A 27,917-nucleotide genomic window follows, 5' to 3' on the forward strand; every position below is an offset into this window, starting at 1 on the left:
CAATATCCTTACTTTGAAATCAGAAATGCAACAAAAATTTTAAATATTTAGGTCAAATTAAGGAAAATCATGGGAAAATTGCACGATATGAAATCAACAAAACTTGACTAAATCTAAAAACTCAATATAAGATATTCTCTATAGCTTCTTCATGATCTGCTGGAGTGGGTCTTTCCGCCATATTTACACATCATGCAGTTAAAGAGAAGAAATTATTGAAATTAGTCGATCCTCATTTTGCCCCAGTTTAGACTCATTCTGAAAATTGAAACTTATCAAATTAGACATTAGTGTGGGAAAAGATTGACTTGGAATCCAACAGAGGAAAGAATATTGATTGTTAAACACCAAAAATTATCCAGATATTTTATTGGCAACCTCAATTACAATCGGGTGAAAGTTGAGGAAAAACGTCTTGAAAAAAAAGGTACCTGTCACCTGACAATGTTTCAAATTCTCTCAACTTCAACAACTAAGCTGACCAATTTTTACTCCTAAAAGTAATGCTATACGTGGAAACGTTAGCATGCCGGGCAAAATGCTTAATGGCATTTCGTCCATCTTTGCACTCTGAGTTTAAATTCTACTGGAGTCGACTTTGCTTTTCGTCCTCTCGGTGTCGATAAAATAAGTACCTGTTGAACACTGCGGGAGGGGGGGGGTTATGTAATTGACTTATCCCTCCACCCCTCAAAAATTGCTGGTCTTGTGCCAAAATTTGAAGCCAATTAGTTGATACAATGCAATATCAAGATAGTTTGTAGATAACCATTATGGCTATATTTTCCAAATATTCTTAAGGTTCTTTGCCTCAAAGAGAATGTCTTTCATTCACATCAGAATACCTTGATATATTTTTCTTTTATCAATGAATCAAGCAATCAAAATAATTATTTAATTTCTATTAAATAATAATAATTTTTGTCGAACTAAAGTAAAAGAGTACTATAAGCATAAAGAATGGTTTGAACTCCACCTATATTTGACGCTCTAACAGTTGATATATAAATGGTAAACAATAACAATTTGAATGCGTTACTTTTGGAGAAGTCAAAATTTATCTCGTCTTATATCTGACACGGTGGTATTGATTTTCACCATGCTTCATTTAATATAAATTATATAAAAAAGAAAAATATTTATTCCTGTTTATTGTGTGTTTACTAGCTAATAGATGAGAAAAAACACTGACAAAATTCGTGAACACTATTGAATCGAAATTAAGCGAGATGTTATCATTTTGTTGTCTGTATTGTTATATATGAAAACTATACAAAACAACAGGGAAAAGAGGAATATCTTTGATAATTTTAACAATTGATGAAAAAATTCAGTTAATTCGCAGAAAAGGAACTCGTACAAAGGAACACCGATACTTCTTGTCCGAATTAATTAAATGTATTTAGTGCTTTTTTTTTATTAAATTTACATTTGGAATTTATTATTATAATGATGTCGAATTTGTCACTGATTAAAAAATACTTTATGCACTAAAATAAATAAATAAATAAATAAATAAAACTGTCAATACAATCGTGTTAGAGAGTATCATATTCAATCTTCTCTGTTGCAAGTGTTCGAATCACGCTGTAAGTGTTTGGTTACAGAAAATTTTGTTTATAATCTAAATTAGACACATTGAATGTACTGTTCATATACGTGGAATTAAATGCACTACTAGGAGATTGTAAACAGAATGTTTTTGTTTCTCCTTTAAAATTCATCGATGTAGTATATTCTCAAGGCATTCTCAGTGTAACCATAGGGTAGAGGTAAGCTCTCGGCCTGTCTAGTTTGCGACCCGTTTCCTACTCCCAGTTGTAGACATTTAGCACGTTACTTCTTTTATGAGACATGAACACCAACAAATCGATATAAATATTTATTCTGTATAAATCAGTTCTAGTAATTAGTAGCTTTTTGTCTTTATTTACATTGTGTTTCAATTATCTTAGATCGGAGAACATTTTAATAATATTTCTTAGCTGCTTTCCGGGTAAATTTGGTGTATTTTGAATATACTTTCTGCAAATTCATTTTATTTTTTCGGCGAGTAGCGTGGGATTTTAAATAAATATTTCCATATAATTATCTTGATTAGTTGATTGAAAAGATATATATTTTCGTCATCGACCTCTGTAACATCACGCTTTAACATTTATCCTAGTCTTAATTAGCTTAAACTGTATTAATTGCTGAAAAAAAATATATAAAAATCCTCCCCTTGCTTTGTATTTCATCATTTAAAAAATTTTAATTTTACCCAGCTAATTTAAAGTAAAGAATATTTTTAATATCCAATAAATGCTATTATTTGAAGAAAGACTAATAAAAAAAGTGCTGAAGAATTATTTATTTTTTTTTCTCCGGTATTGTCTTTCAATATATTTATTCATTGTCACCGGTCAATGTAAGTAAGCGGTAAAATGCTCGAAAATTGAATTATTTTGATGAATATTTAGTCCGTTTTAAGAATTTCCTAATTTTTAAATCTATTCTAAATACAATTTCATTTTGTCTATTTATTCTTTAATAATATCTCCTCCCCTCAACTTTAGCCTTGTCTGTTCTTATTCTTATAAAGGAAATCGCTTCATAAATCTCGAGCGTTTTTTTCATGTTCCATATGTTAGTTGAAATAATTTGTGATTTAAAGCTATGATTTTGAAACACAGTTGTTAATTGATACGTTACTTTTTCTGCAATGATGCTTCATTACGTTATTGCTTGAATTAAAAATATTTATTCAGGTCGACGTTAACGAATTACCAATTATTGTTACATGCTTTTCATGTGCAAAATTAAATTAGATATGGAGACGGTGATAGTCCGTTATTATATCTCTGCAGAATTTGTCTAAAGCATACTATCAGATTTTATTTGAATAAACCAGAAATTGCTACCTACATATTTCCAAGATGCAGCTATATTTTATTACCTTAAATTTCCGACAGTCTTTTGACATGATGTTGTATGCTTGTTCCTCTTTATGTTTTTCAGGAAATTAGTTCTCTTTTTGCATTATCAAACCACGTTGTTTCTCACATTTCATATAATTATGCATTTTTCTTTTAAATTCAAAATATTAGCAATTCTTATTAACATTTAGTTTATCTTGTTAATTAGTCTGCTTTCTCTAAATATATACGGCTCTTAGCTTCGATGACATTTTTTTCTCAATGGATACCAAGAAATGCCATTGTCCTTTAACACGGAAAGGAGAGAGGGCCAGATAGAATGAAACACTTTTCTCCAAAATTTATTCTGCCATTGTTTTTTTTTTTTCTATCATTCATTCACTATATTAATTTTATAATACTCTGAAATAATTAGTTGTGTAACTAATTTAACTGCATAAATGACCTCTGCAGCGACAGATCTAAGTTGCCTGAGTATTCTTGTACAATAAAAAATGTATAAACAAAAAGCAAAAACCTAACCTGCGAAATAAAACTGAAATGGGGAAATTCAGGACATTATCGTCTATTTATATTATGTCTTGTATTTTGAAGATCTAACTGTCGAAGAACTTTTAGTATAAAACAATGTAAATTGTGTGGTTTTACTCAATTCCTGTTTCTCATTTACCCTGTGTGTGTGTGTGTCCAATTTCTTAAAAAGTATAACTAAAAATTTTGAACTGTTCCCAAACATTTTTCACGTTTTTGTTTTTTCATTTGTCGTGTATCCAGTTTATAGGGATACTTTTTGGCAGAATTTTGGTTTAAGCACCTCATATAACCCCTCATAACTTTTTTATCTTTTCAAATTTTAAGAAGATTTTGGCGAATTTGTGTTCTACACTCAGTAATTCATACGATTATGTGAAAAAAAATGTGTGATTGATTTAAGGGCTATTTAGCTGTTATTTTTAGCACATCTCACGGCTACCTGATACCTTCCTTGTTTCTTTGTCACTGATATGTATTCATGTTTTAAATATTTTTCTCCCCATAACCACATTTAATGGAATGATGCTGCACCCAAGGGCGGTCCATTGATAGGATCTAAGCAGAAAATTCAGACTGTCCGCATTTTAAACTCCGATTTAACCCTTCGTGGGCTGGCGGAGTTGGAATTACTCAAAAGGCCATTGGGGTCCTTCGGGATCCCCGCCCCCTTCATTCTTGCTCATTTCTGTACTATCCATAAAGAAATATTTGTTTAATCTCGTATATATATATGTGTGAGAGCATGATACAGAATAAGAAATTTAGCATCTTATAGGTATATATTTGTAATTATTGGCGTTTAATGTAGGGGAATTAAAATATAATTTATTGACTGAAAGAAAAACCTTTGTTGAAAGAAATCAACATTTTAAAAATAGTTTTATAAACTATACATATAGCACTAAATATGAAATAAAACAAAATTATTTAATATATCGATTCATACCAGCACAAATATGAAGAAAATTGACTTATAGTTCATCAGAATATCTGAAAAAAGAACAGAAAAAAAATAATTTCACAGCTGAACCCCAATGACTGTAATTTTATGCTATAACATCCATATGACTGGAATTTTTTAGCTCGACACATAAACTAATATAAACTAGCAACAATAGAAGTCATGAGATATAAATGTGTTTAAATAAAAAAAATGTAAAAGTTGCATAACTTTTAAAATTTGTTGGGGTCCCTTGGGACCCCATCGGCTTACAAAGGGTTTTAAAAAATTTGTAAAAGAGTGGAACTTTTAATATTTTATAGAGGAGAAGGAATAGTTTAAAAAATTAAAAAACATTTTTTTTTTGCATAATCATATGAATTCCTGTGTGTAGAACACATTTGCAAAAATTTTCTGAAAATTAGAAAAAACAAAAAAAGTTACAAGGGGGTATATGGGGTGCTTAAACCAGAATTTCACTGCCTATTTTATATTTGCAATGTGTGTGAAACAACTATGAGAATCATAACTATGCTATAATTGAATTCAATTAGCCTAGAAAATACCGTTATATAATGTTACTGCATACATGTCACATTTTCTGACTTTTTAAAAAATCATCTCTGTATAATGCTATTTCTTGTTCTTGTTGCAGTCTTCAAGTCCTTAATAAAACATTCTAATATGTCAGGAAAAATTGGTAGTAATACAAACGATCCATTAACAGCTAATTCTCGGCTGTTTGTTGGAAATCTAAATACATTTGCACTAAGTCAAAAGGATATTGAACAAATATTTAGACGATATGGATTTGTTATTGGTATTTCCATTCACAAAGGATTTGCTTTCATCCAGTATTCAACTGAACAAGAAGCAAGATCAGCACTCAACAGTGAAAATACAAAAACTTACGCAAATCAGCAACTAGGTAAGTGTATTTTCAGATATTTATTGTTTGCAATGCACTGTTAAGGAAGGGACAGTTTGTTTCCTTGGTTTACCTTATAATTTGTTGAGACCTATTGAGTCAAGTACATCAACATCAAAATAAAAATCAAATGGAAATTGTAGTTGTGATACCTATGCCGGTGGCACGTAAAAAGCACCATCCGAACGTGGCTGATGCCAGCGCCGCCTTGACTAGCTTCCGTGCCATGTAAAAGCCACTAACTGATTGTGGCCAGTGGCACATAAAAAGTACCCACTACACATGGAGTGGTTGGCGTTAGGAAGGGCATCCAGCTGTAGAAATACTGCCAGATCAGACTGGAGCCTGGTGCAGCCATCTGGCTTCCCAGACCCTGGTCAAACCGTCCAACCCATGCTAGCATGGAAAACGGACGTTAAACGATGATGATGATGATGATTTCCAGAGAAAGTACATATGTAATAATGAATGATCTAAAATTATTGGGTTTCACTGAAAGGGAAATGGAGTTAAAATATCACAAGAATTATTTATTTACACAACTCCCTGTCATGTACCAGCATGGAAAATCAGATGCTAAAATGATGATATAATGATATTTATTTCTAGCATAGGCACAAGGTCTTGAATTTTTGATGAGAGTATAATTAAATCAACTTCTACTTGACTAGTATTTTGTTTTAAAGTTGAAAGATAAAGTCACCTCTGCTAGGATTTGAAATCTGTAAATAAAAAAGCCACTATTAAATGCCACAAGGCATTTTAATCAACATTTTACTGTTTCTACCAGTACCTTTCTTCAAGATTGATATGATTTGTGATCTGTACTCCATCTTTGAGACCTCACTCATCATCATCATCACCACCATTTAATGTACATTTTTCATGCTGGCATGGGTAAAATAGGTTGACTGGTGCTGGTAAGCTGGAGAGCTGCACCAGGCTCCAGTCTGTTTTGGCTTGGTTTCTACAACTGGGTGTCCTCCCTAATGCTAACCATTCCACAGAGTATACTGGATGCCTTTTACATGTCACCAGCACACAGGTGACTCTTGCATGTCACCAGCATGGGTGCCTTTCACGTGTCACTGCCACTGGCCACGACTACAATTTCACCAAGCTTGATGTCTTTTCAAGCACAGCAGATCGCCAAAAATTTTGGTCACTTGTCATCATCTCCATGAGACTCAACATCTGAAGATTGTATTTCACCACCTTGTTCCAAGTCTTCCTGGATCTACCTCCTCCACAGGTTCCCTCCACAGTTAGAGATTGACACATCTTTATACAGCTGTCCTCATCCATATGCATCACATGACCATACCAATGCAGTCTTCTCTCTTGTACACTACATCTGATGCCTCTTATACTCAATTTTTCTCTTAAGCCACTTACACTTTGTCGTATGTGCATATTGACATTGTACATCCAGCAGAGCATATTAGCTTCATTGTTTTCAAGCCTTCACATGTTCTTTGCAGTCACAGCCCATGTTTCACTGCCATGTAGCATGGCTGTTTGCTCACAGGCATCTACATTAAAAAGATACTACTATCAATGGTCTAAAATGGCTAGCTGTACTTTAAAAAAAAGGGGGTGCTACAGGTGAGCCACTGTAAAATTGATTATTGTTTTGTTAATATTGGAAATGAATAGGACAGCCCCTTGTGGTATGTTTATGTTAGTGAGAAACCTTTCCTACCATTTCCCTCTCACAAACAATCTTGTTACCAAAGAAAAGTTGCAAATAGTTGGCAGAGCTACAAAAGTCTTCTGTTACCTTCAAACTTGGTGTATGATTCAAATGCATGTGACAGACTGAACTCTGCTAAAGGCACCCACAGTGTTTTATTTCAACACTAGCACTAGATGGTATATTTATTATTCTCTAATTCTGAGGCAGTCATCATTATTTACTATCCACTTTTCCATGCTCAAATGAGTTGGAAGGAATTAGTTGAAGCAAATTCTTTATGGCCAGATGCCCTTCCTGTTGCCAACTCTTGTCTGTTTCTGAGTATGGTAATGTTTCCTAATGATCAGACATGTCTTGGAAGATTAGAAATGAAGGACACTGCATGCATGATAGTAACTCTTACTTAGAACTATTACATGAAGTCAAGGCAGAGACAGCAAAACACACACACACAGATATATCATCATCATCATTTAACATCTGCTTTCTATGCTGACATGGGTTAGATGGTTTGACTGGAACTGGTAAACCAGAGAGCTGCAGCAGGTTTCAGGCACAGACGTGGCTGTGTGGTAATAAGCTTGCTTTCCAACCACACGGTTCCGGGTTTAATCCGACTGCATGGCACCTTGGGCAAGTGTCTTCCACTATAACCTCAGGCCGACCAAGGTCTTGTGAGTGGATTTGGTTAGTGGAAACTGAAAGAAGCCCGTCATATATATATATATATATATATATAATACACACCCAAGTACCTTAATCTTATCTACCAAATACTTCAGTTCGCTGAAGGGGTGGAAGTAGAGTGGGGTAGTATGGCCTCTTGGCTGAAACAGCTGTAAGATACTATCCTACTTTCTATGCTCTACGTTATTTTTTTTTAATAATTACTAGTATTTTTATATATTATATATGTAAAGCATAATAGGTTATACATGTATGTATATTGTTATAATTGTTTTTTTAAAAAATAAATAAACAGACATGTCTAAAAGTTGATGAATACCTTGATCCCCTCCATTTTCTTATTGCTGTGTATATATATATTATATATATATATATATATATATATATATATAATGTTTGTGTGTCTGTTTGTCCCCTCACCATCGCTTGACAACTGATGTTGGTGTGTTTACATCCCTGTAACATAGCAGTTTGGCAAAAGAGACCAATAGAATAAGTACTAAGTACTAGGCTTACTAAGAATAAGTCCTGGTGGTGCTCCAGCATGGCTGCAGTCAAATGACTGAAACAAGTAATAGAATAAAAGAATATATATATATTCAGACTGAAACTTAGTACAGCTCTCTGGCTTCCTAGTTACAGTCAAACTGTCTAATCCATGCCAGTTTGTCTGAGCCCATCCACAGATTTACAATATAGAATTGTGATGAACCATAACCTTGAACTCTACCAAAAGATTACCTCAAGTTCTTCACTAATCTAAATAATATTGTTAGCCTGGTGTGCCAACAGATAGCTTATGAAGTATTTTGCATGGATTAATAATCCCTCACTACGGTGGCACGTAAAAAGCACCATCCGATTGTGGCCGTTGCCAGCCTCGCCTCGCCTCTGTGCCGGTGGCACGTAAAAAGCACCATCCAATCGTGGCCGTTTGCCAGCCTCGTCTGGCACCTGTGCTGGCGGCACATAAAAAGCACCCACTACACTCGCATAATGGTTGGCGTTAGGAAGGGCATTTAGCCGTAGAAACATTGCCAGATCAGACTGGGCCTGGTGTAGCCTTCTGGCTTCCCAGACCCCAGTTGAACCATCCAACCTATGCTAGCATTGAAAGCGGATGCTAAACGATGATGATGATATACATATGTATATATATATATATATATAAAGAATGATGATGGTGAATACTTTAAAACTTATTCGTTATCTTTGTTACATTAGACTATGATGTGGCAGATATTCTATTTTTGCTTTTTGCATACCATTTCTGACCAGTATTACAATTCTCCTCTCTGAGACTTGTTGACAGTTTGTGTACTAGACAGTGTTTACAAACTGTCAAAATTACCTAAAAGTACTTAGTTCTGTGAGATTCTGTATTGTATTTTTCAGTGTTGAAATTTGTTCTAATAGACTTTGACACATATTTATGTAACAGTGACATTTACATAATTTCTTTTGCCATAATCGTTTCCTTAGTTTTGAAATGTTAATATGCACAATTATAACTGTAGACTAATAATAATTTCCATTCCATAGAAGTACTTAATATTGTGAAGTCATTGTACCCAAGATATGACCTTGTAAAAAGAAGGTACTTTTTTTTTTTAATATGGTCTATATAATTTTTTTCTAGTTGTAAATGTAATGTGTTACATATGCCAATATTATCAATGTTATTGCCATCATCATTTAATGTCTATCTGTCTATCTCCCACATTAGCATGGGTTTTATGGATTGACAGGATCTTATACATCTAAGGACAGCATTGTGCTCCAATGTCTGCTTCAGCATGGTTTCTTCAGCTGGATGTTTTTCCTTATGCCAACCACTTTGTAGTGTGTACTAGGTGTTTCGTTTGTGGCACCAGCACTAGTGAGGTTGCCATGCAGCTTGCAGGGCTAAGATCCCCTTTAAGTGAATAGGGCTAGAGTTGAGAGGGAGGTGGCTTTTTATGCTTGGTGATGAGAGTTGAAGTATGAAAGAAAGGATCTGAACAGGTTTCTTGCTGCAGTGAAGCTACATGGCTACTCACATTGTTATTGGTGATGAGGTTTTAATGTAAACCCTCAAGGTACAAGATGAGTAGAAATAAGTGGGGATAGTTGAATAGGGAGTGTGGCTAGTTAGTTTCAATACATCTAAATACATAAAATTTCAATAGGTTTGTCTTTTCAGTTGAATTTACTCATTCCAATTGTTCTTGACCAGTGGAGAAATCAATACTTTTACTCTTGAAAATTTAAATTCAATGTTTTAATGCTTATGTGTTAGAATAAATGAAACTTTTACTTGAACTTTCTCAAGGAAAATGTATGTAAAATTCTTTTAGACATAAACCTGTGTTCCGAGTCAAAACCAAAACGAACTGGTCATACGCCAACCGCACCCCCATCACCTCATGGACATGGCACAACTAATGCTTACATGAAACCTCCTCCAATGCATATGAATCGGATAAGTCGGTAAAAAAAAAATTTGATGCTTATTTTCCTGTTAACAATTTTTAATTTGACTTTGTTGTGAAAAGTATATTTTTTCCTTGTATTTTTTTAATAACTTCATTACCAAGAAATATTGTTAAATTTACTTTTGCTGAGCGACTACAATATTTTTTATGTCTTTAAATAGGGAAAAATAAATTGTGAATCACCTATAACATTGTTAAATTATGCACATTCTTATTGCGACTTTATTACTCAACTGCCCATTTTTGTAGTTAAATATGAAATGAATTCACAAGTATTTTTTTCTTTATCTTTGTTTCCCCTTTTGCTGTACCTAATGTTCAAATCTTATTCTATTAAAATCTGTACAGGTTAGAAATGCAGATAGATCTTAGAGAATCTTTGGTGTGTGTGTGTGTGTATAGATCTAGATATATATTATTGGAAGCTGAAACTTCGCAAATCTTTAATGAGTTACTCATTTCCAATTTTATGTTTATAAAAAATGGAGCGTGCAAATGATATTTAATAGATATCATAACCTTTCACTCGAGCACTGTATACAATAATTTCATTATTATTATAAAATGAAACAGTAGGATTTTAATGGTAGATAATAAACCTGTTATTTGAAAACTTAGATGGTGGTAGTGATATGGAGCTGATTTGCTAGTTAAGGAGGGGAAAAAAACTGATATAAAAAAAAGCATAAACAAAAAAAAACGTATATTAGAATTGTATAAAAATAATTTATAATCACAGTTGTATAAAGAAAAAATATAACATTTATAATACTCCAAAAATGGAGGTAAAAGAATTACCTATCATTTCCTGAATTCCTGAATTATTTGTTTGGCTATACATAGTTACAAGTAAATGTTTTGAAGCATGTCTGTAGGAGCCCCACATCTTTTACCTTTCATACAAACCATGCAAGTCTTGAAATAAGATGAGGTACTTCTCACTTTAGCAGAATCCACAACTCATATTTGAGTGAAATATGTTATGCACATAAAGCAAAGAATGTTCTAGGATGGACCATTTGATTTTAAATTCAGTTGGAATTGTTTCTTTTAAAAACCAATTATATTTGGACAGACTTGTTGAAAATTTTTACAATCTAAATTCTTGAATGAATGATAAGAATCAAGCCTTGAGTGTATTTTCAGTTTATACTATGTTAAGTTTTTGGTATACTGTTATTGTATAGTTGTACCTTAGTGCAATAAACTAAGGCTTTCAAAAGCCAATTATCATTGAGAGGGCAGTTGTTTGGAGCAACACAATTACAGTTTAGAAAAGAGGCTGTATTTTTATGCCCCAAAAGTCTTCAAATTGGTTAATTGAGCCTACAGAATTTGTACAGCAGCTAGTTAACCATAGCTGAGCATCAGTTAAATATATGTTATATTTATGATTTGTAGGCAAATTAAAAGAAATGAAATTTAGGAAATCTTTAGCACTATTAGTGTTAATTTAATGCATGATTTATTCAAAGCAATGTGAATAAATAAGCATTACAGTTGACAATCTGAATCCTGAAGGCTAAAGTAATATCTAAAAAACATAAAGTACTAGTAATATTTTGTACCAGCTGTTATTTGACCTATTTCATTAATAATTTATAGGATCTTCCACTAAACCTATCTTGTACATGATCTTTGTATATGTGAGAAAAAGACTATCATTTCCATATTCAACTACCTTGTATTCTCTCATTTTATTTTTTTTTTTTCACCTAGAATGAATTAGAAAACAAAAAAGGATCTCAAATTGAGTAGATTTATGGTGCTCATTGTTAATTCTGCTTGATCACTTTATTAACATACTGTTATTTGATAATGAGAAGGATATTATGCTTTTTATTCTGAATATAATTGAATTTATGATATGCTTTTTAACTTATCTTGATTCAGTTTTTGTTGGGTATTTAGTACCTGACTGGGCCTGATGAAGCCTTCCGGCTTCACAGACCCCAGTTGAACCGTCCAACCCATGCTAGCATGGAAAACGGACGCTAAATGATGATGATGATGATGATTTAGTAGAATTTGTTAGAAAAATTAACTCAGTGACCTTTAAAAAATCTGAAGTGTACTGAGCTAAATGTTCTACTTATATTAAGACTAGTGACAATTTCTCTAGCTTATAGCTTTATCTAGTTGTATGTTTTGGTGCCAGATTTATAAAAGAAAACTGTTAGTAATCTTAACAGGTAAATGTGTTATTACTGTTGTATATTTTTTTCTTTTATGTCTTGTTTCTAATGATAGGTGTCTTTGGAATTTCACAATGATTTTAAATTCTTATTTAAAGAGTTTTGAAAGTTATGAACTTTCTTGGAATCTGACTTATTTTATCAAGTTGAAAAATGTGCTTCCAAGTCTTCAAAATATTTGCTCTGTTACTATATAATTCCAACTGGATAATTTCAGTAATTTTCAAAACTGTGTGACCTGTTGTCATCCTTTTTTTTTTTTTTTTGAGTATTATTTTTTTAAATAATTAAGAATGTTTTAGCTGTTTCCCTTGCTCAGTTAGATGTTTCTTTTTTTCCTGTCTCCAATTATAAATTTCTTTCCTTTAACTTGCTTACATCTGCACGTTTTCACATTTTATTTTTTTCTTCATAAATATATTTACCAGTCAAGAATTTATAAACTTTTGAGAGAATGTAAAATAATTATTTTCAGAATAGTGGCTCTCAAAGCACTTATTAAGTTATAAATAGTAGCATGTAAATATAGGGTTGCAAAACCCCCTTTCGGACCGAAAATGTTGAAGGCTGCCCATGTGACCTGAACCCACATCTCCTGTAGACATGTCAGGCTTTCTACTGTTTCAATCACTCCTTTGAATCTCTATCCATTTTAGAAACTTTATTTTTACTAGTGAGAATTATATATTGTTAGTGACACTGTGCAGTGCCATGTACAGGCACACATGTGGTGCCATGTAAAAGCACCCATGCAGTGCTAATTGAAAGTGCCTGTGTGGTGTCATGCAAAAAGTGCCTGTGCAGCACCATGTAAAAGTGCCCATGTGGTGCCATATAAAAGTGCCCGTGCAATGTCACATAAAAGTGTCTGTGCAGTGCCACATATAAGCACCTGTGTGGTGCCACGTAAAAGCACCCAGCACACTCTGTAAAGTGGTTGGCATTAGGAAGGGCACTCAACTGTAGAAACCATGCCAAATCAGACTGGAGTCTGGTGCTGCCCCCTAGCTTGCCAGCTCTGGTCACTGTCCAATCCATGCCAGCGTGGACAGTGGATGTTAAATGATGATAAGAATTTATAAACCTTCAAGAGAACATGAAATTATTTTTTTGGTATAGTGTAAACATAACGCTATAAATAATAACATGTAAATATTGGGTTTCTATCGCAAAGGGTTTTTCATTTCAATATTTATATGCTTTATATTTATATGCTTAGAGATCCACTATTCCAAAAGAACATTTACAAGAATATTTCCCTCTCCAGCTAACATATCCTGTCTCATTCTTATTCATATTTATCAAAGAACAGTTATGTTGCCAACCAATAAGAATCTTATTGTTCCATTTCAAACTGATGACTTTATATGTCATTTTCATTTTTCATTTTTTTAATCTCAAGATGAGAAATGAGAACTTGGAGAAATGATTTGTGAAACTTCAGCTGCCAATTAATTATATACTTTTACTTTCTCTTTTCTCTCTCTTAATTTTCACACTATAGGCTTTACCTATCATCATTGTTTAACATCCGTTTTCCATGCTGATGTGGGTTGGATAGTTTGACTGGGGTCTGGGAAGCCAGGAGCTTCCAATCTGATCTGGCAGTGTTTCTACAGCTGGATGCCCTTCCTAATGCCAATGGCTGAGAGTGTAATGGGTACTTTTTATATGCCACCGGCACAGGGACCAGAGGGGGCTGGCATCGACCATGTTTAGAGGGTGCTTTTATGTGCCACCGACACGGGAGCCAGTCATGTTTGGATTGTGCTTCTTACATGCCACCGGCATGGGAGCCACTTGGGGCGAGGGGGCTGGCATTGACCACGTTCAGATGGTGCTTTTTATGTGTCACTGGCATGGGGAGCCAGATAGGTGGCACTGGCATCAGCCACAACTACAATTTCCATTTGGTTGTGGTTTGATTTGATTTTGATGTTGATGTACTTGACTCAGTAGGTCTCCTCAAGCACAGCATGTCACCCTATGATCCAAAGGTACTTTTCTTTTGAGTGGGCTGGTTATGCGACACTGGTGTAGGCTACAGCTGTGATTTCACTTTTGGATTTAACTCTTATAAAAGCTTTTTTATGTGTGTGTATATATACATACACATACACTTACATATTTCACTCTATCACTATTGACCAGTCTATAGATTACTGATTACAATGCATTTCCATTGTCCTTTTGATTGTATCCTTCTCTTCTATTTGCACCATCATCTTGGAGGTCTTCCAAGTGATCTCTTCCAATCCTTTGGATACTACTCAACAACTGCATGGGTTCACCTGTTGCCTGTAAGTCTTGCAACACATTTGATCCAATGGAATTTATGGTTTTTCATATTCTGTCATCACAGTGTTCATTCCACTCTGTTTTTAAATTACCTTATTTTCAATATGCTCCCCACCCCAGTGATAATCTTTTATTCACTCTAGAAGCAGTGTTAGAGTGAATATGTGGTCTGTCATGCTGTAGATCTTCCAAAATCAAGAGGGATATGGTGTGACAGTTTTTCAGATCTTCTCAGGGGAATCAAGGAAAATGTTAGAGAAATGGGAGGCTATGAAAAGGAACATGGAATATCATTTTGTGTGTTCTGTTCTCTGCAAGGTAATGAGACAATATCTAGAAAGAAATTTTAAGAAAGGGAGAGGGAAGAAGCTGCTGTGAGCTACAGAAAAGAGCAGAAGTTTAAAGAGATACCTGAGAGAGAGGTAATGGCACTCAGGAACAAAGATGTGCTCATTATGTTGGACATAATGGAGATGTAGGTAGTCTTTGATACTTTTGACACTAAATCTTTTCAAATCATCAGTGGCATCTGGTCATTCACTGATATGAGTGTTGGAAGAAGTGCATCCCATTTTGAATTAGTGCAATAGAGAATACTTTGATGCTAATGAAGAGAGATAAAACACTAGGAAAAGATGATATATATCTGTGAAAATGTTAAGGAGTAAAAGAGAACAGCTGTAGAAAATTCTTGTTCTGCATTACAATTGATATTTAAAAGAGGGAAAAGATACACTTTCTGTAGAAATCAAATATCGTGCGTGTGTATGTATGTATGTATATATATATATATATATATATATATATGAAAGAAAAGGAGATGATAATGGAATAAATTATTACCTTATGAACTTCATTAGCTAACAAAGTTCTTAAGATAATCGTTTATTCCTTTGTCATTTCTTTTTTTTTATTTCTGCTCTAAACTTGACAATTGCTTTGTTCAAAAGCATATGTTGAATCTACACCAGGCTATTAGTCTTGAAATCCCTAAGAGAAATATGTGTGTGTGTACTATTGAGTAAATATAAGTCTGGATTTCTTCTATGAGTTTTCATTAGAAATACTTTTCAAAAAAAGTTGAAAAGTTAAAAACCATTTCCAGTATTTTGTGGATACCTGTTTTTGAAAGTTGATTTATGCATTCATAAATATATTTAATAAAATCAAAATAGGTTTCTCTTCATATAACACTGATATTACTAATTTTTAGTTCAATATATGTAAACACCTTCAAGTTATGCATCAATATACATTGAATTAGTCTTTTTAATTATGCTTTTAATGATGCTATAATTTGAGACCATTATCACCATAACCTAGATGGGTGCTTACTGTTGTAAGCATTCAGGGCAGGTCTCCTGTCTGGGAACTTCTTCCTTTCCTCTCATCAGTCTCAGAAATACTAAAATGGGTCTTAGGTTCTTATCTTTATCCTTTGATTAAGCTATGAAAAAGAAAGTCTGTTGTTACAAACCTTAGTTGGCTACATCACTTTCTCCTTTATCTTTTTTCTTCTTATGTACTACACATTAATTTATCAGTTAAAAATGATAGCTTGACATCAGAAAATATATATATATATCATTTTTATTTCACATTGTTCCTTTCATCTTTTCTTAACTTTAAAAATAAATTTTTTCTGTTTCAAAATAGTTCTGGGCAAACAAAAAAAAATGATTTAACTATATCATATTTTGAAGTTATTTGTAATATTTAAAAAGAAAAACTTCAAATTGTTTTGTATTTTTTAACAGTGTATAAATATTGAAATGATATTGGTTTCACTTGATTTCTGTATAAACCATTATTCAATTATTTCTTGGTATTCTGTATTATTATTATTGGAATTGGTGTCAAGACATTTTTTCTGGTTTGTAAGATCATCAGGATCATAGATAAAATATTTCAGTGGCCTCATATCACTCATACATCCTTCATGATTTAAAATTCTTTATTGTTTGACCAAATATGCTTTCGGAATATTTTAGCTTTCTCCCACTAACTCTAAAGAATAGAAATTCAAATCCCCAAACTGAAACAATTTTGGCATTTATTATGGTAGAATGTGATACATCAATGACTAAACTATGTTAAAATTTGAGTTCAGTACATAGTATAGAACAGGGTTGAGTAACCTTTTGTTGAGAAGCAGGTTACATGAGATACAACTCATCAAGCAGGTTGCACTGATAAAAAAAAAATTAAAGGTAGAGAAGCAGAAATATTTTTTGCCACTTTTGCTCATGACATCTTCATACAGTTTTAGTAAAGCTGGAACTAGTGATATTATAATGCTAAAAATATAACAGGCTATCATTATTACCAATTCTTTTCTCTTGGTGTGGACATAGATGTGAATGACTAGACTAGGAAAAAGATTTCATTGTATAGAAGACATATAATGTCTCAAAGAGGCATTAGATAAAAATAATAGTTGCACTTTACTGACCTGCTTATTTTGTTCGAAATTAATTCAAAAGCAAAAGTAGAATTATTTCCACTTTTGCTTTTAGTTTGTATGTAATATATATGTGTCCATGTATATATATGTGTATACACACACACACACCAGGAGGTAAAAGGAATTAATAAATCCAGGCGGATATCTAGAAATGCTCAGTATTAAGCAAATTTGGTTGACAATATCAAATAGTCAAATGCCATTAATTTCAAATAGAATTAACATCCAGGGTAATTTCTTATATATGACAAGCAAATCCAAATATTGCTTAAAAGAATTTTAAGAAATCCAGAGTATATGACAACATGAGAAAGAATGGAGAAAATTGCATTTTTAATTGATGACTATACCATACATTATCAATGATCGTTTCTATTGTGCTAGCATATTTAGAAATTCTGTTTATTTTTTTACTCTTTCATTATCTACAGATGCCATCATAAGTTTAAATATTGTACTGGCTTTTCTTCTTAACATTCTTTTTGTATGTGTTCATGTATTAGCAACATTATTTCAGTTCATTTTGAATTTAGTCAGTTTTCGGTGACCTTGATAACGTTGTTTTGGCATAAAATTTCGGATATATTGGTTTGACTGGTATTTTGTACCTTTTTTTTTTTTTAATATCTAAATATGCTGGCACAATGGAAATGATTGTTGGTAATGTATGATGTAGTCATCAATTAAAGACACGGTTTCCTCTATTCATTTATTTATACATATATATTTATATGTATGTATGTATAAATTCAAGTTACATTATATGATTTCAACTAATCTGGTGGTACTCATAAAAAAAGCTCCATAAAGTCTTGTTCTACGAAACAATATATATAGTACAAGAGAAAACCATATATATACACATACACACGTGTGTGTATGTGCATGTATATGTATGTGTGTGTAGACAAGCACACATGTGCAACATTAAAAACATTAATTCTAGTTATATATGTGTACAGATATTTATGTTGCTTACATTTTACAACAGATGTTACCTGATAGATTTGTTTAATCTTATGCATACAGAAAATTAAAAAAAAGAATAGCCATGAATTTAGAAATTAGTATCATTAAGAACAGAAATAATAGATTCTGTTAAGAAAATGCTATGAGCTCAACTAGTATTTATTAAATTTGTACTTGAGATTTTATAAATTACTAATTCTGTCATTATCTCTACAGCAATCTTCATTTCAGTGTACCTTTAGCTGATATGAATCATTAGCAATATCAGTTCTATAACAATAGGCATCTATTTGGCTGAGAGCATTTAATAGAAATGTATATTATTATAATGTTCTAATGATCTTTAAGAGCATATACTTCATACCATGTTTTATGACATATATTTTTAATTATATATATATATATATGACTGTAGATAATCATTAAGAATAAACATTGGGCAGTTGTGATAGTGTTACATTTGTGTTTGTGATTTGCACATTTCTTTATCAGTCACCAGAGAAATCCATTTTAATGAAAGTTCTTTAATGTGATCCACAATACACAACTATAGTACTGATGTATTTTCTACTATAGATATGTTTTTCTTATGCATACTGAATTATTGAAATTCTAAATTGCTTTATGCATGTCTTAACATAAAGAAATAAATATATTTTGTGGAAAAAAAAAATTAATTTTTCTTTTTGCATAATTGTTGCTTTATAAAAATTGTCATTGGTGTAGTTTTTTTCTGTGTTTTTCTTCACTATTTTTACATCCCAAATTATTTAAATATTTTTTTTTTTTTTGGTAGCATGTCACTTAACTTTAATGTCTATGTAATATTCATTTTCTAAATGTGTTGTATATTATCCTATTCAAAGTGTTGATAAATATAATGTATTTTTCAGAATTCTGCTTAAAAATGTAGGATTTTATTGTTGTGGTTCATATTCTACAGTGTTATGCCTTTTTTTTTTGGTTCAGTTGTTTTATTTTTCATAGTTAAATATAAATTTATAAGAATTATTTTGAAAAAGAAAATTAGTTAATCAAAAGTTGATTAATATTTATGTGATTTAATTTTAAATTTATTGAATACCACTAGTTAAGGTTTTTTTAATGCAAAATTACTGTGTATATTCAATGTTCAACGAAACAATATCAGAATGATGTAGCTTATTATGATATTTTATATTGGATACTTTATAATGTTCACTATGTAAAAATCTTGTTTGGGAATTATTATAGTAGGACAATTACAGCATGGAAGACACATTAGCCATTCAAAAATTTCACTTAAACATTTATTAGGTGCCAAAATTTTTGTTGCAGATGGTGCAGAGAAAATTTTGTTACCAAATAATATAGATGCTTAAGCAAAGTTTTCGTGTGTTTTTGAATGGTTAATGCCTTTCATGGTGTAATTGTTTTACTTTGAATGTATGGCCTCAGGTCATATCACTTGCCAGACAAGTGCACCTCTGAATATTTTAGTAGAAATTATTTCAATATGATTAATTGTAAGAAATTCTCTTCAAATGAAGCTGATGATTAAATAAATGATTGAATTTTTTCCAAAAGAGTATTTACTAAATTTATGTTTTTTTTAATCCCCTCCTCTTTTCTTTTTACATACAAATCCATTCTTTGCAGTGTCTGTATAACATTTAAAATTTTCATAACTTTAAACCAATTCCTTAGATATTAACTGATTGCTTTAGAGAACTAAAGGTAATTTATTCACTCTGCAAGTTTTAGGAAGTGTTTATATAATTTGTCAATGCAAATTTCACATGCATTTTAAGATAACTTTAATTTTAATAGTTGAAACTACAGTTCAGAACATTTGTCTGGCTTTGTCTTAAAGATTAAGAACAAATATGAAAGAGCAATACTTAATTACTTAGATGTTTTTTTTTTCTATAACTCTCTTATTTTGTAGATTTAAATGGTTAATTTCATCATAAACATGTTGTAAATTTATTGAAATATAAAATGTTAGACAATAAAAGCAATTTTTGTTTAATACTTCCTAAAAACAGTGGTACCTGATTCCATATGTTACTTGCGAACTATTTGATTATATCAAGCTTAGTGAATAAATTATCCTGTGTCAGTTGTTTTCACATTGATAATAAATTAGAAAATATTTATTTTCTGAAACTAATAAAATACAGAGTATAGAAGTTTTTGAAAACTGAAATTTTAATCCAAAGCTTTTTCATAACTTTATCCTAAGTGTCCATGGTTGTTTTCAACCTTTTTAGTTAGTCCTTGTTTCATACATTCTGATAATATAACTTTTTCTTTCATAAGTCCCATGTTATGTAGGTTGTTGAAAAACAAAATTAAGAATGTGTATCATATTTGATGCATAAATGGCAAAGAAACAGGTCCTGTGTGTCATGTGATACTCAGGCAAAAGTTTTAAAACTTTTACTCTTAAGATTCTTGCTACTAGTGTCTAATTGCAGGAATTATTTACTTAAAAGTCAGTGATCACCTTAGCTGTATAGTAAAATAAAACATTTGTGAACTGATAATTCTTTGCAAATCTTGGGACTGTGAGAATGAGCTAAATAGTTGAGGTAGAATATACTGGAAACATAAATTTGGAAGTATTCTTTTATTGTTATATTTTATCATCAGTTAATAGAGATAACGATATTCAATGTGGAAAATAGCCTTGATATATCTTAGCCCACAAGATACCACTGCTACATTGGTAGATATAGATTTCTGAAATTCATTTGCACATCAAGGCTTTTTTGTTTCTATGTACTTCATATAAAAAGTGCCCCACAGTATATCTCACACACACACACTTACATGCATACAGGTATTTGCAATAATTAACATTAGGCAAAATGTATTCCAATGAGTGTCAGAATTATTTTAGTAGTTTCACATATTAGTGGCGAGCTTTATTGATAGCGTATGATTTTCATATAGTGATTTTTTTTTTTGTTTAAATGTATTTTCAATTTGTATTTGTGTGTGTGTTTGTGTATATGATATACATTCTAATGTTTTACTGAAGACAAAAACTTGAACAATGTAAACATTTACTTTTTTATTTTATTTATTTTTATTTGTCTTAATTTCGTTAACATATTTTGTCAAGAAATTTTTACTTTAAGAATAAATATAGACATTCTTGCTATGTATTTCCTATTAAAGGATCACAAGAACTAAGAACATTATTTTAACTCTTCTTTAGCAATTCCATTTAAGGAGAGTATCTAAATATATTTGTATAAGTTAAAATGTATATTTTATTGCAATATAAGATATTGATCTGTTATGCTAAATAATGTAATTGAAATGTAGTGTATTTTATATTTAAATGTTCCCACCCAGCAATAAAATAACTGTTAAAAGTATTTAGCAAATTAATTTTCCCAGATATTTGATGTACATTTTTGTAACATATCATTTGTTACTTCGCTGTTTTATTTATTTATTTATCTTTCATGATTTTTGCTTAACTATATAATATTCCAATTTTATGTTTAAAAATAGTGGCAAAATCATTTAGTCCTATTTTTTTTTTATGGATATTTAAAACTTTTAATCTATACAATGTTTATATACTTTTTTGAATTTGGTTATACTATCCATTTTTCATATAGAAATATTGAAAAAATATGCTTCTACACTGAAAAAATGCTAGTTTTATAAAAGCAAAAAACAAAACAAAAAGATTCTAAATCATTTCTTTTCAGTCACATCATTGATGACGAGAAGTATGCTTATTATATATTTGTTTTTGTTTGTATTTTTTTTTGAGGGTCGGGGACATATGGTTATATGTAATAAATTTTTTTTCCAAGTTCCATTTCATGAAACTAGTAAAATTTATCAAGATTTACTAACTGAAACTCAACATTAAGGAGAATTGTAGAAAATTTGGTGATAGATAGTGACTTAGGTTGGAGTTTTTAATTTTTTAAAAGAAAATTGGTTTAATTAAAAATAAAAATGATTTACATATATCCTCCAAACATGTGATCTACTAAATTTTTGAGTATTTTACTTAGTATCTAAAATTTTTTCATACTCTATCCTGATTCAAACCAACAATTTTTTTCTGTAAGACTTATCACAAAAGAAGAGATAATTTGCCAAATACATCTATCTTCCTTCTGCTTTGATCCGTGGTCTTAAATTTATCTCGTCTTTCTATGCTGGGTTCTTTAAAAAAAAGTGTTTACTTGAATGTTAGTAACTTACCAAAGCTTCAAATTGTGAGTCTTGTATGTCTTCTGTAAGTCTGTATTTCATTTGAATCTGACTATTCAATATTAACTGATCAATGTATTTAATTGCTTTTAGACTTATTTCTTTCATCCATTACATTTGCATAATACTTTGTAATTATTCTATTATTCCATTTCAGAGATTTTATGCAAGATTAATAATTTATTTTCTTTCTTTTTTCTTTTTTTTTTTTTTACAAAAACATTATTTATTTATTTATTGGGAAAGAAAATCATTACCTGAAACCCAGAGAGGCGTTGTGAATTAGAAGATTTGGGTGAAATATACATGACTTGTGTGGTTAATGCAAAGCTTGAAAGAGAGTTACTTTAGCAAGGATATGCTTAAGGGGGAAGAGAGAGATAGAGAGAGAGAGAGGGAGAGAGAGAGAGGGAGAGAGAGAGAGAGAAAATTTCATATTGTGTTCTCTAGAATCAAGTTCACACTTGTATCTTTGATGTATTATATAACTTACACTACTTTGCTCTCTGTAGTCATTAAAAAATAAAATACTGGCATTGTACTTCCTAACTCATTGCCATAACTGACACTTTGAAGCCACAAATCTGGCAAAACTTTGAAACCACTGTCAATATATATATATATATATATATATATATATATATATATATAAGTGTGTGTGTGTGTGTGTGTATGTATGTATTCGCTAAGTAACCAAGCAATTTATAATCGTTCACAAATATATTCCTGGAACATATTTTTAGTTTATAATAAACTTTATGATTAATAATATATTTTCTCTAATACTTCAAGTCTTACCAGGCAGTATGATATTATCTATAACTGTTGATAGATATAATGTAGGCGTCAGCAACCTAAACCAGGCCACTGGGCCATGTCTAAGCCACCTTGCGGGCCACCCCCCCTCCCAACCCCAAAAAATAACAAGCACACAAAAATCAATGATAATAAATGTAAATTGAACCTTTCTTAAGACTTGCAGTAATCAGAATGTGAAATAATTAATGTGAAGGCTGGTGATTCTTTGAAACAGATAGAGAGTCAATGTCCGGTTTGATGGATGAGGAGGCCAGGAGGAGAACGTCTTGAAGATGAGCATCTGTAAGCTGTGCTCTCGTCTTGTTCTTCATCAGGTTCATGTGGCTGAACAGCTGCTTGCAAGATTGTGTGGACCTGAACAATGAAGCTAGGTGCAGGGGCTCCCAAACAAGAGCTGGGAAAGCATGGAAGGCTGAGAGCAAGCACCAACTCTCTGAGCACTGGAGCTCAATGAGCTCCAGCTAAAGGTTGTTGGCCACTTCCACAGAATCCACATCAAAGGGAATGGAGAATAACTTGAGCTCCTTCTCACAGGCGCACACATCTTTGAAGCGCCTCTTGAACTCGCCTCCCAGCTCAGACAGGGCAGTAGCGTAGTGACAGCAGGGGTCAGGCACAGCTCAGCCAAGCGGGCAAAGTGAGTAAATTTCCTCTGGTTGAACTGATGCTCTTACAGGCGAAAAATAACTTATCATACAGTGATACTATACTACAGTATCGGGCAAAAGGACGATTTCCTCTTTCTCTCTAACTCTATCAGAATTCTTCTCCAAAGTTACGTTTATTCAGTGTCAGTATCATGAAAGTAGGACATTGTTCTGTCTGGGGAGAAGACGGCCACTGATTAGTTCTGTTAAATTTGCTGTCAGTTCTAAAAACCCCACTGGGTTGCGGGAAATGTCTTGTGGACCACGCCTAATGGAAATCTGGACAAGGTGCCATGGGCTGCACGGGAGGAGCTCGTAGGCTGCAGGTTGCTGACATAAAGGGAAGTTATAAACTCATCACTGCCAGAAACAGTCGATGTTTGTTACCTTTCTCAGTGTTATTGTGAGATTACTCTTATTCAGTCTAGTCTAGATTACAGTGGGTCCAGCAAAGAAAGTCACCCAATAGTCTGTGTCTTGTTTAATCTGGCATCGTGTGATGTATTCTGTTATGTGATTTTTTGTCTCAGAGGCAGTGAAATAGTTTAGGAATTTTTCACACACGTCGGTGTCCAACATATTTTCTTATTAGAAAATTAGGCTCAAATAATGCAGGGTAGTTTTAAGATTTATCTTACTATTGTTGGCAGCAATAACACTATCAAATTGAGTGATTTGCTTGCTTGTAGTATTGACTATAAGTTTTCCTATGAGTGCAGTTAGTAGGGAGCTGGATCTGAAAAGGTTTGGTTACTTGTTTATGGTTACTTCAGATTTTGAAAAGTACTAGCTTGCCTAATTAATATTTCATGGACAATGTATTATGATTGACAAGTGCTGTAGTTTATCAATTATACATAATAAAAGTACAGGTGTTCCTCAACTTATGTCTCTTTCATGTCTCTTTCAATTTTGTTGTTTTTTTAAAAGAAATTAATGGAAAAAATAAACCTTGACTTCAGTCACTTTATCAAACTTTACATCAGTCTCACCAACCACATTTTAAAGCATAAACATTTTTTAAAATCTCAAAAATAAATAACATCTAAAAACAAAAACTGGAGTGGGAAATCAAATAAAATACATGTGAAAATATGTATAAATCATTTATTAAAACAGATGTAGGCTAATAAATTTTTTAAAAAGGTTTTTGTATGTTACGTTGTTTTTCAAGTTAAGTCACATGTCTTGGCACCAATTACCAACATAAGTTGAGGTATGCCTGTAATAAAAACATAGGCAAGCAAAAACTGATTTGGGATAAAATTGATTACTCAAACCTTGAAAATACATAAGTAATTTCAGATGTAAATATGTTCGTTTTGTTTCCATTGCAAAGTAGATGTTAAACTAATGATCATAATAATTGTGCTATTAATGTCTGTTAAAAAACAAATCTCAGTAAAGTCTAGATAAATGGAATTGTTACTTATCACTGGTAGTACTTCTTATTGGAAAAATATGTTTTATTTTATATTATTGTAAAGATAGGGGGAAATGCAGCTGTAATTTTTTTTAAAAACATAAAAGTCTAACTTATTACAATGTTAGAAGATCAGACTCGTTCTTTCCCGAGGAAGTTTTTTATCTTTTGTAATATAGATTCTGAAATCTTAGCACATATCCTAAATTATTTATAAACCAAAACTTTCTAAAATAAATACTTTTTAAAAAATATTTTTGTAGATACTTCTATATTAAATGAAAAATCATCCAGAAATATATTGCTACAAAGCATTTAAAAATTTACTAATTTTTTTGAAAAGAAAAGTAATTGTTTTTTGTGTCAATTCTAAATTAATCTGATATGACTTCATAATCTAACACTTTATAAAATTCCAATAAAAGTTTTAGGTAATATAGCAAATATTTAATTTTTGGTTGAGACTCCCTGTGTTAAGTTATTATGTATTAGAAACTATCATTTTTCCCCCTTGTATTTTTTTTAATTAAAGAAGTTTTTTTTACATATTTTTTAATTAAAAGTTGTTTTTTTTTACATATTTTTTATGATTAAAAACTCAAATTGGATTAGGAGTTTGCAAGTGTGAAATTAGAAAGTTTTGTAATTATTGTTGGATCCCACTAGATATCTACTTAAGTTTTTATCTTCATGCAGTGTTCAGTGGCAATTGAGCTTGATGAAGCTTATCACTCATTGGTCTTTCAACTCTTATTTTCACTGGTTCAAAGAATTAGTAAAGTGAAATGAATAGTTCTACTGGAGATTATAGTATATTCTAGATTAGTTCACTCAGAAAACTACACAACTTCTGGTGATCCTTTCTATTGTTAACTACTCAAATATATATTTAAAGCTACCTGTACTGAGATGTAGAAAAGTCATGATCTTGTTCTGAAGATTCTAGCATTTTAAGTTAAATGTAAGTTATTCTCAGACTTGGATATTAAGTTCTTTTCTAAAAGATTTTAGCAATTTACCAGTTGTTGTTACTCAACATTTACACTTTTTAAAGGTAAAGAATTATTATTCCATTATTGAATAGAGTTGGGATTTGTCAGAAACTGTTGTTGCTTGTTAAACTAGATAGTTCATTAGATTCCATTTTTTAAATTCATCCACAAATTGTTTTTACCTACTTTCAATATGGATTTGATAAAAATTCTACATTCTTGTAAATAAAATTTTACAAATAGAAATATTATTATGCCACTGCAGAAAAAAAAAATTCTTATTTATGAAGGTAGTTGATTTGTTACAACAGAAATTGTATTTATTGATTATAAGTTGGACATATTTGGTTTAGATCCATGAGTTAACTGAAGCATTTCATTATCACTCCTGGGTTAGTGTGTGTGTGTGTTGTAGAGGAGTTGGGTAATTAGCTTATAAGTGGTTGAACATTCTACTGACATGTTCACTTTGAACATAATTCTCAGGTGGGTTCACTGCAACAAGGCTCACCTTCAAATTACAGGTGCCATTTATCTGGCAGATTTTACTGAATTTTAATCAAGGTCTACATTGACCTGAGGCCATGGTACAGAACTCTCTCAAACCTGTGACTTCATGATTATGAAGCAAACTTTTTAACCAGTAGCCCATGCTGCTTCCATAATCAGTTAAAAAAAACTTGAGTTAACAACTATTTAGCTTGTTCGCAGAAAATTTAATGCCAGTAGTAGGTTACAAAATCCATGTTTAGAAATTGTTCTCAAAATGACCATTCCCAGTAATTAATAGCTACTATATGGCGAACCCGTTTTCAACTAATACTTCTTGGGGATCATGTATGAAGTGAGGATTATATTATATAAAACATGTGATTAAAATAGCATTAATTAATAACTATTGTTACCTTTTCTCATTACCTAATTATTTCTTAGCTTTTTAATAACCCTATCTCAAAATATAGTAGCAATAACTACACTGTCAATGGCATCTGAGGAATTCTTTGCAGTAAATCATTCCAATTTTTTCTATTTCAACTAGCCTACATTATTGTATGTTTACTTTGTACTACAAGCAGAAATTTAGCAGATTTGTTTGAGCATCAGGCAAGAAGCTTTGTAGTATTTCATTCTAGCTCTTTGCATTTTGAGCTTGAATCCTGCTGAGGTCAATTTTGCTTCTCATCTTTTTGAGATAGATAAATTAAAAGTTTTGGTCCTGAGCAGCAGATTGACAGAATTGATAGTGTCGACCAAAATGCCTTGTGGTAATTGTTTTCATTTGGTTCTGTTCTGAGTGCACATACAAGTATAAGCAAACTTCTTTATATCTAGCTGACAAGATGGTGTCTAAAAAAGAAAAAAAAGGAAAGCAACAGGAAACCACTTTTGTACAAGTGCACAGTATATAGTTCCTTGATTTGTTGCATGTCGGGAAAGTCAATCTGATGTTGTAGGAAGAAAGACATAGTGATACCTTCATCACTACTTACCCAAGTAAGGTGAAATCTATGCTTTACTGATATGAATATAGGAATGAAATATATCTGAAGCTGCTTGACCTAAAGAAATATTAGTCAGCGTTAAGTTCTGAATAACTTAACTGTTGTAGAATATGCATTCTGCAGATACAACCTACCACAGTTACAAAAGATTGAGTTGAATGTTATGTTGGAACAATGTTAATTTACGAGGAGTGTAAATGGCAA

General features: G+C 31.7%; 1 protein-coding gene across 4 annotated transcripts in view; it reads left to right on the top strand.

Annotated features, from left to right (window-relative positions):
• The first annotated feature begins 1,497 nt into the window (after window positions 1-1,497).
• The window catches only part of LOC115212971, a 48,612-nt gene continuing 22,192 nt past the window's right edge, over window positions 1,498-27,917 (top strand). The window contains exons 1-3 of one of the 4 annotated variants that reach the window (XM_029781833.2): window positions 1,498-1,589; window positions 5,048-5,320; window positions 10,040-10,172. In XM_029781833.2, coding sequence (XP_029637693.1) covers window positions 5,077-5,320; window positions 10,040-10,172 — 377 coding nt within the window. In that variant the 5' untranslated portion in view covers window positions 1,498-1,589; window positions 5,048-5,076. The other 3 variants (XM_036503861.1, XM_036503860.1, XM_036503862.1) reach the window with 3 other exon arrangements.

This window comes from Octopus sinensis, linkage group LG6, assembly GCF_006345805.1.
Source record: "Octopus sinensis linkage group LG6, ASM634580v1, whole genome shotgun sequence".
Classification (NCBI taxonomy): domain Eukaryota; kingdom Metazoa; phylum Mollusca; class Cephalopoda; order Octopoda; family Octopodidae; genus Octopus; species Octopus sinensis.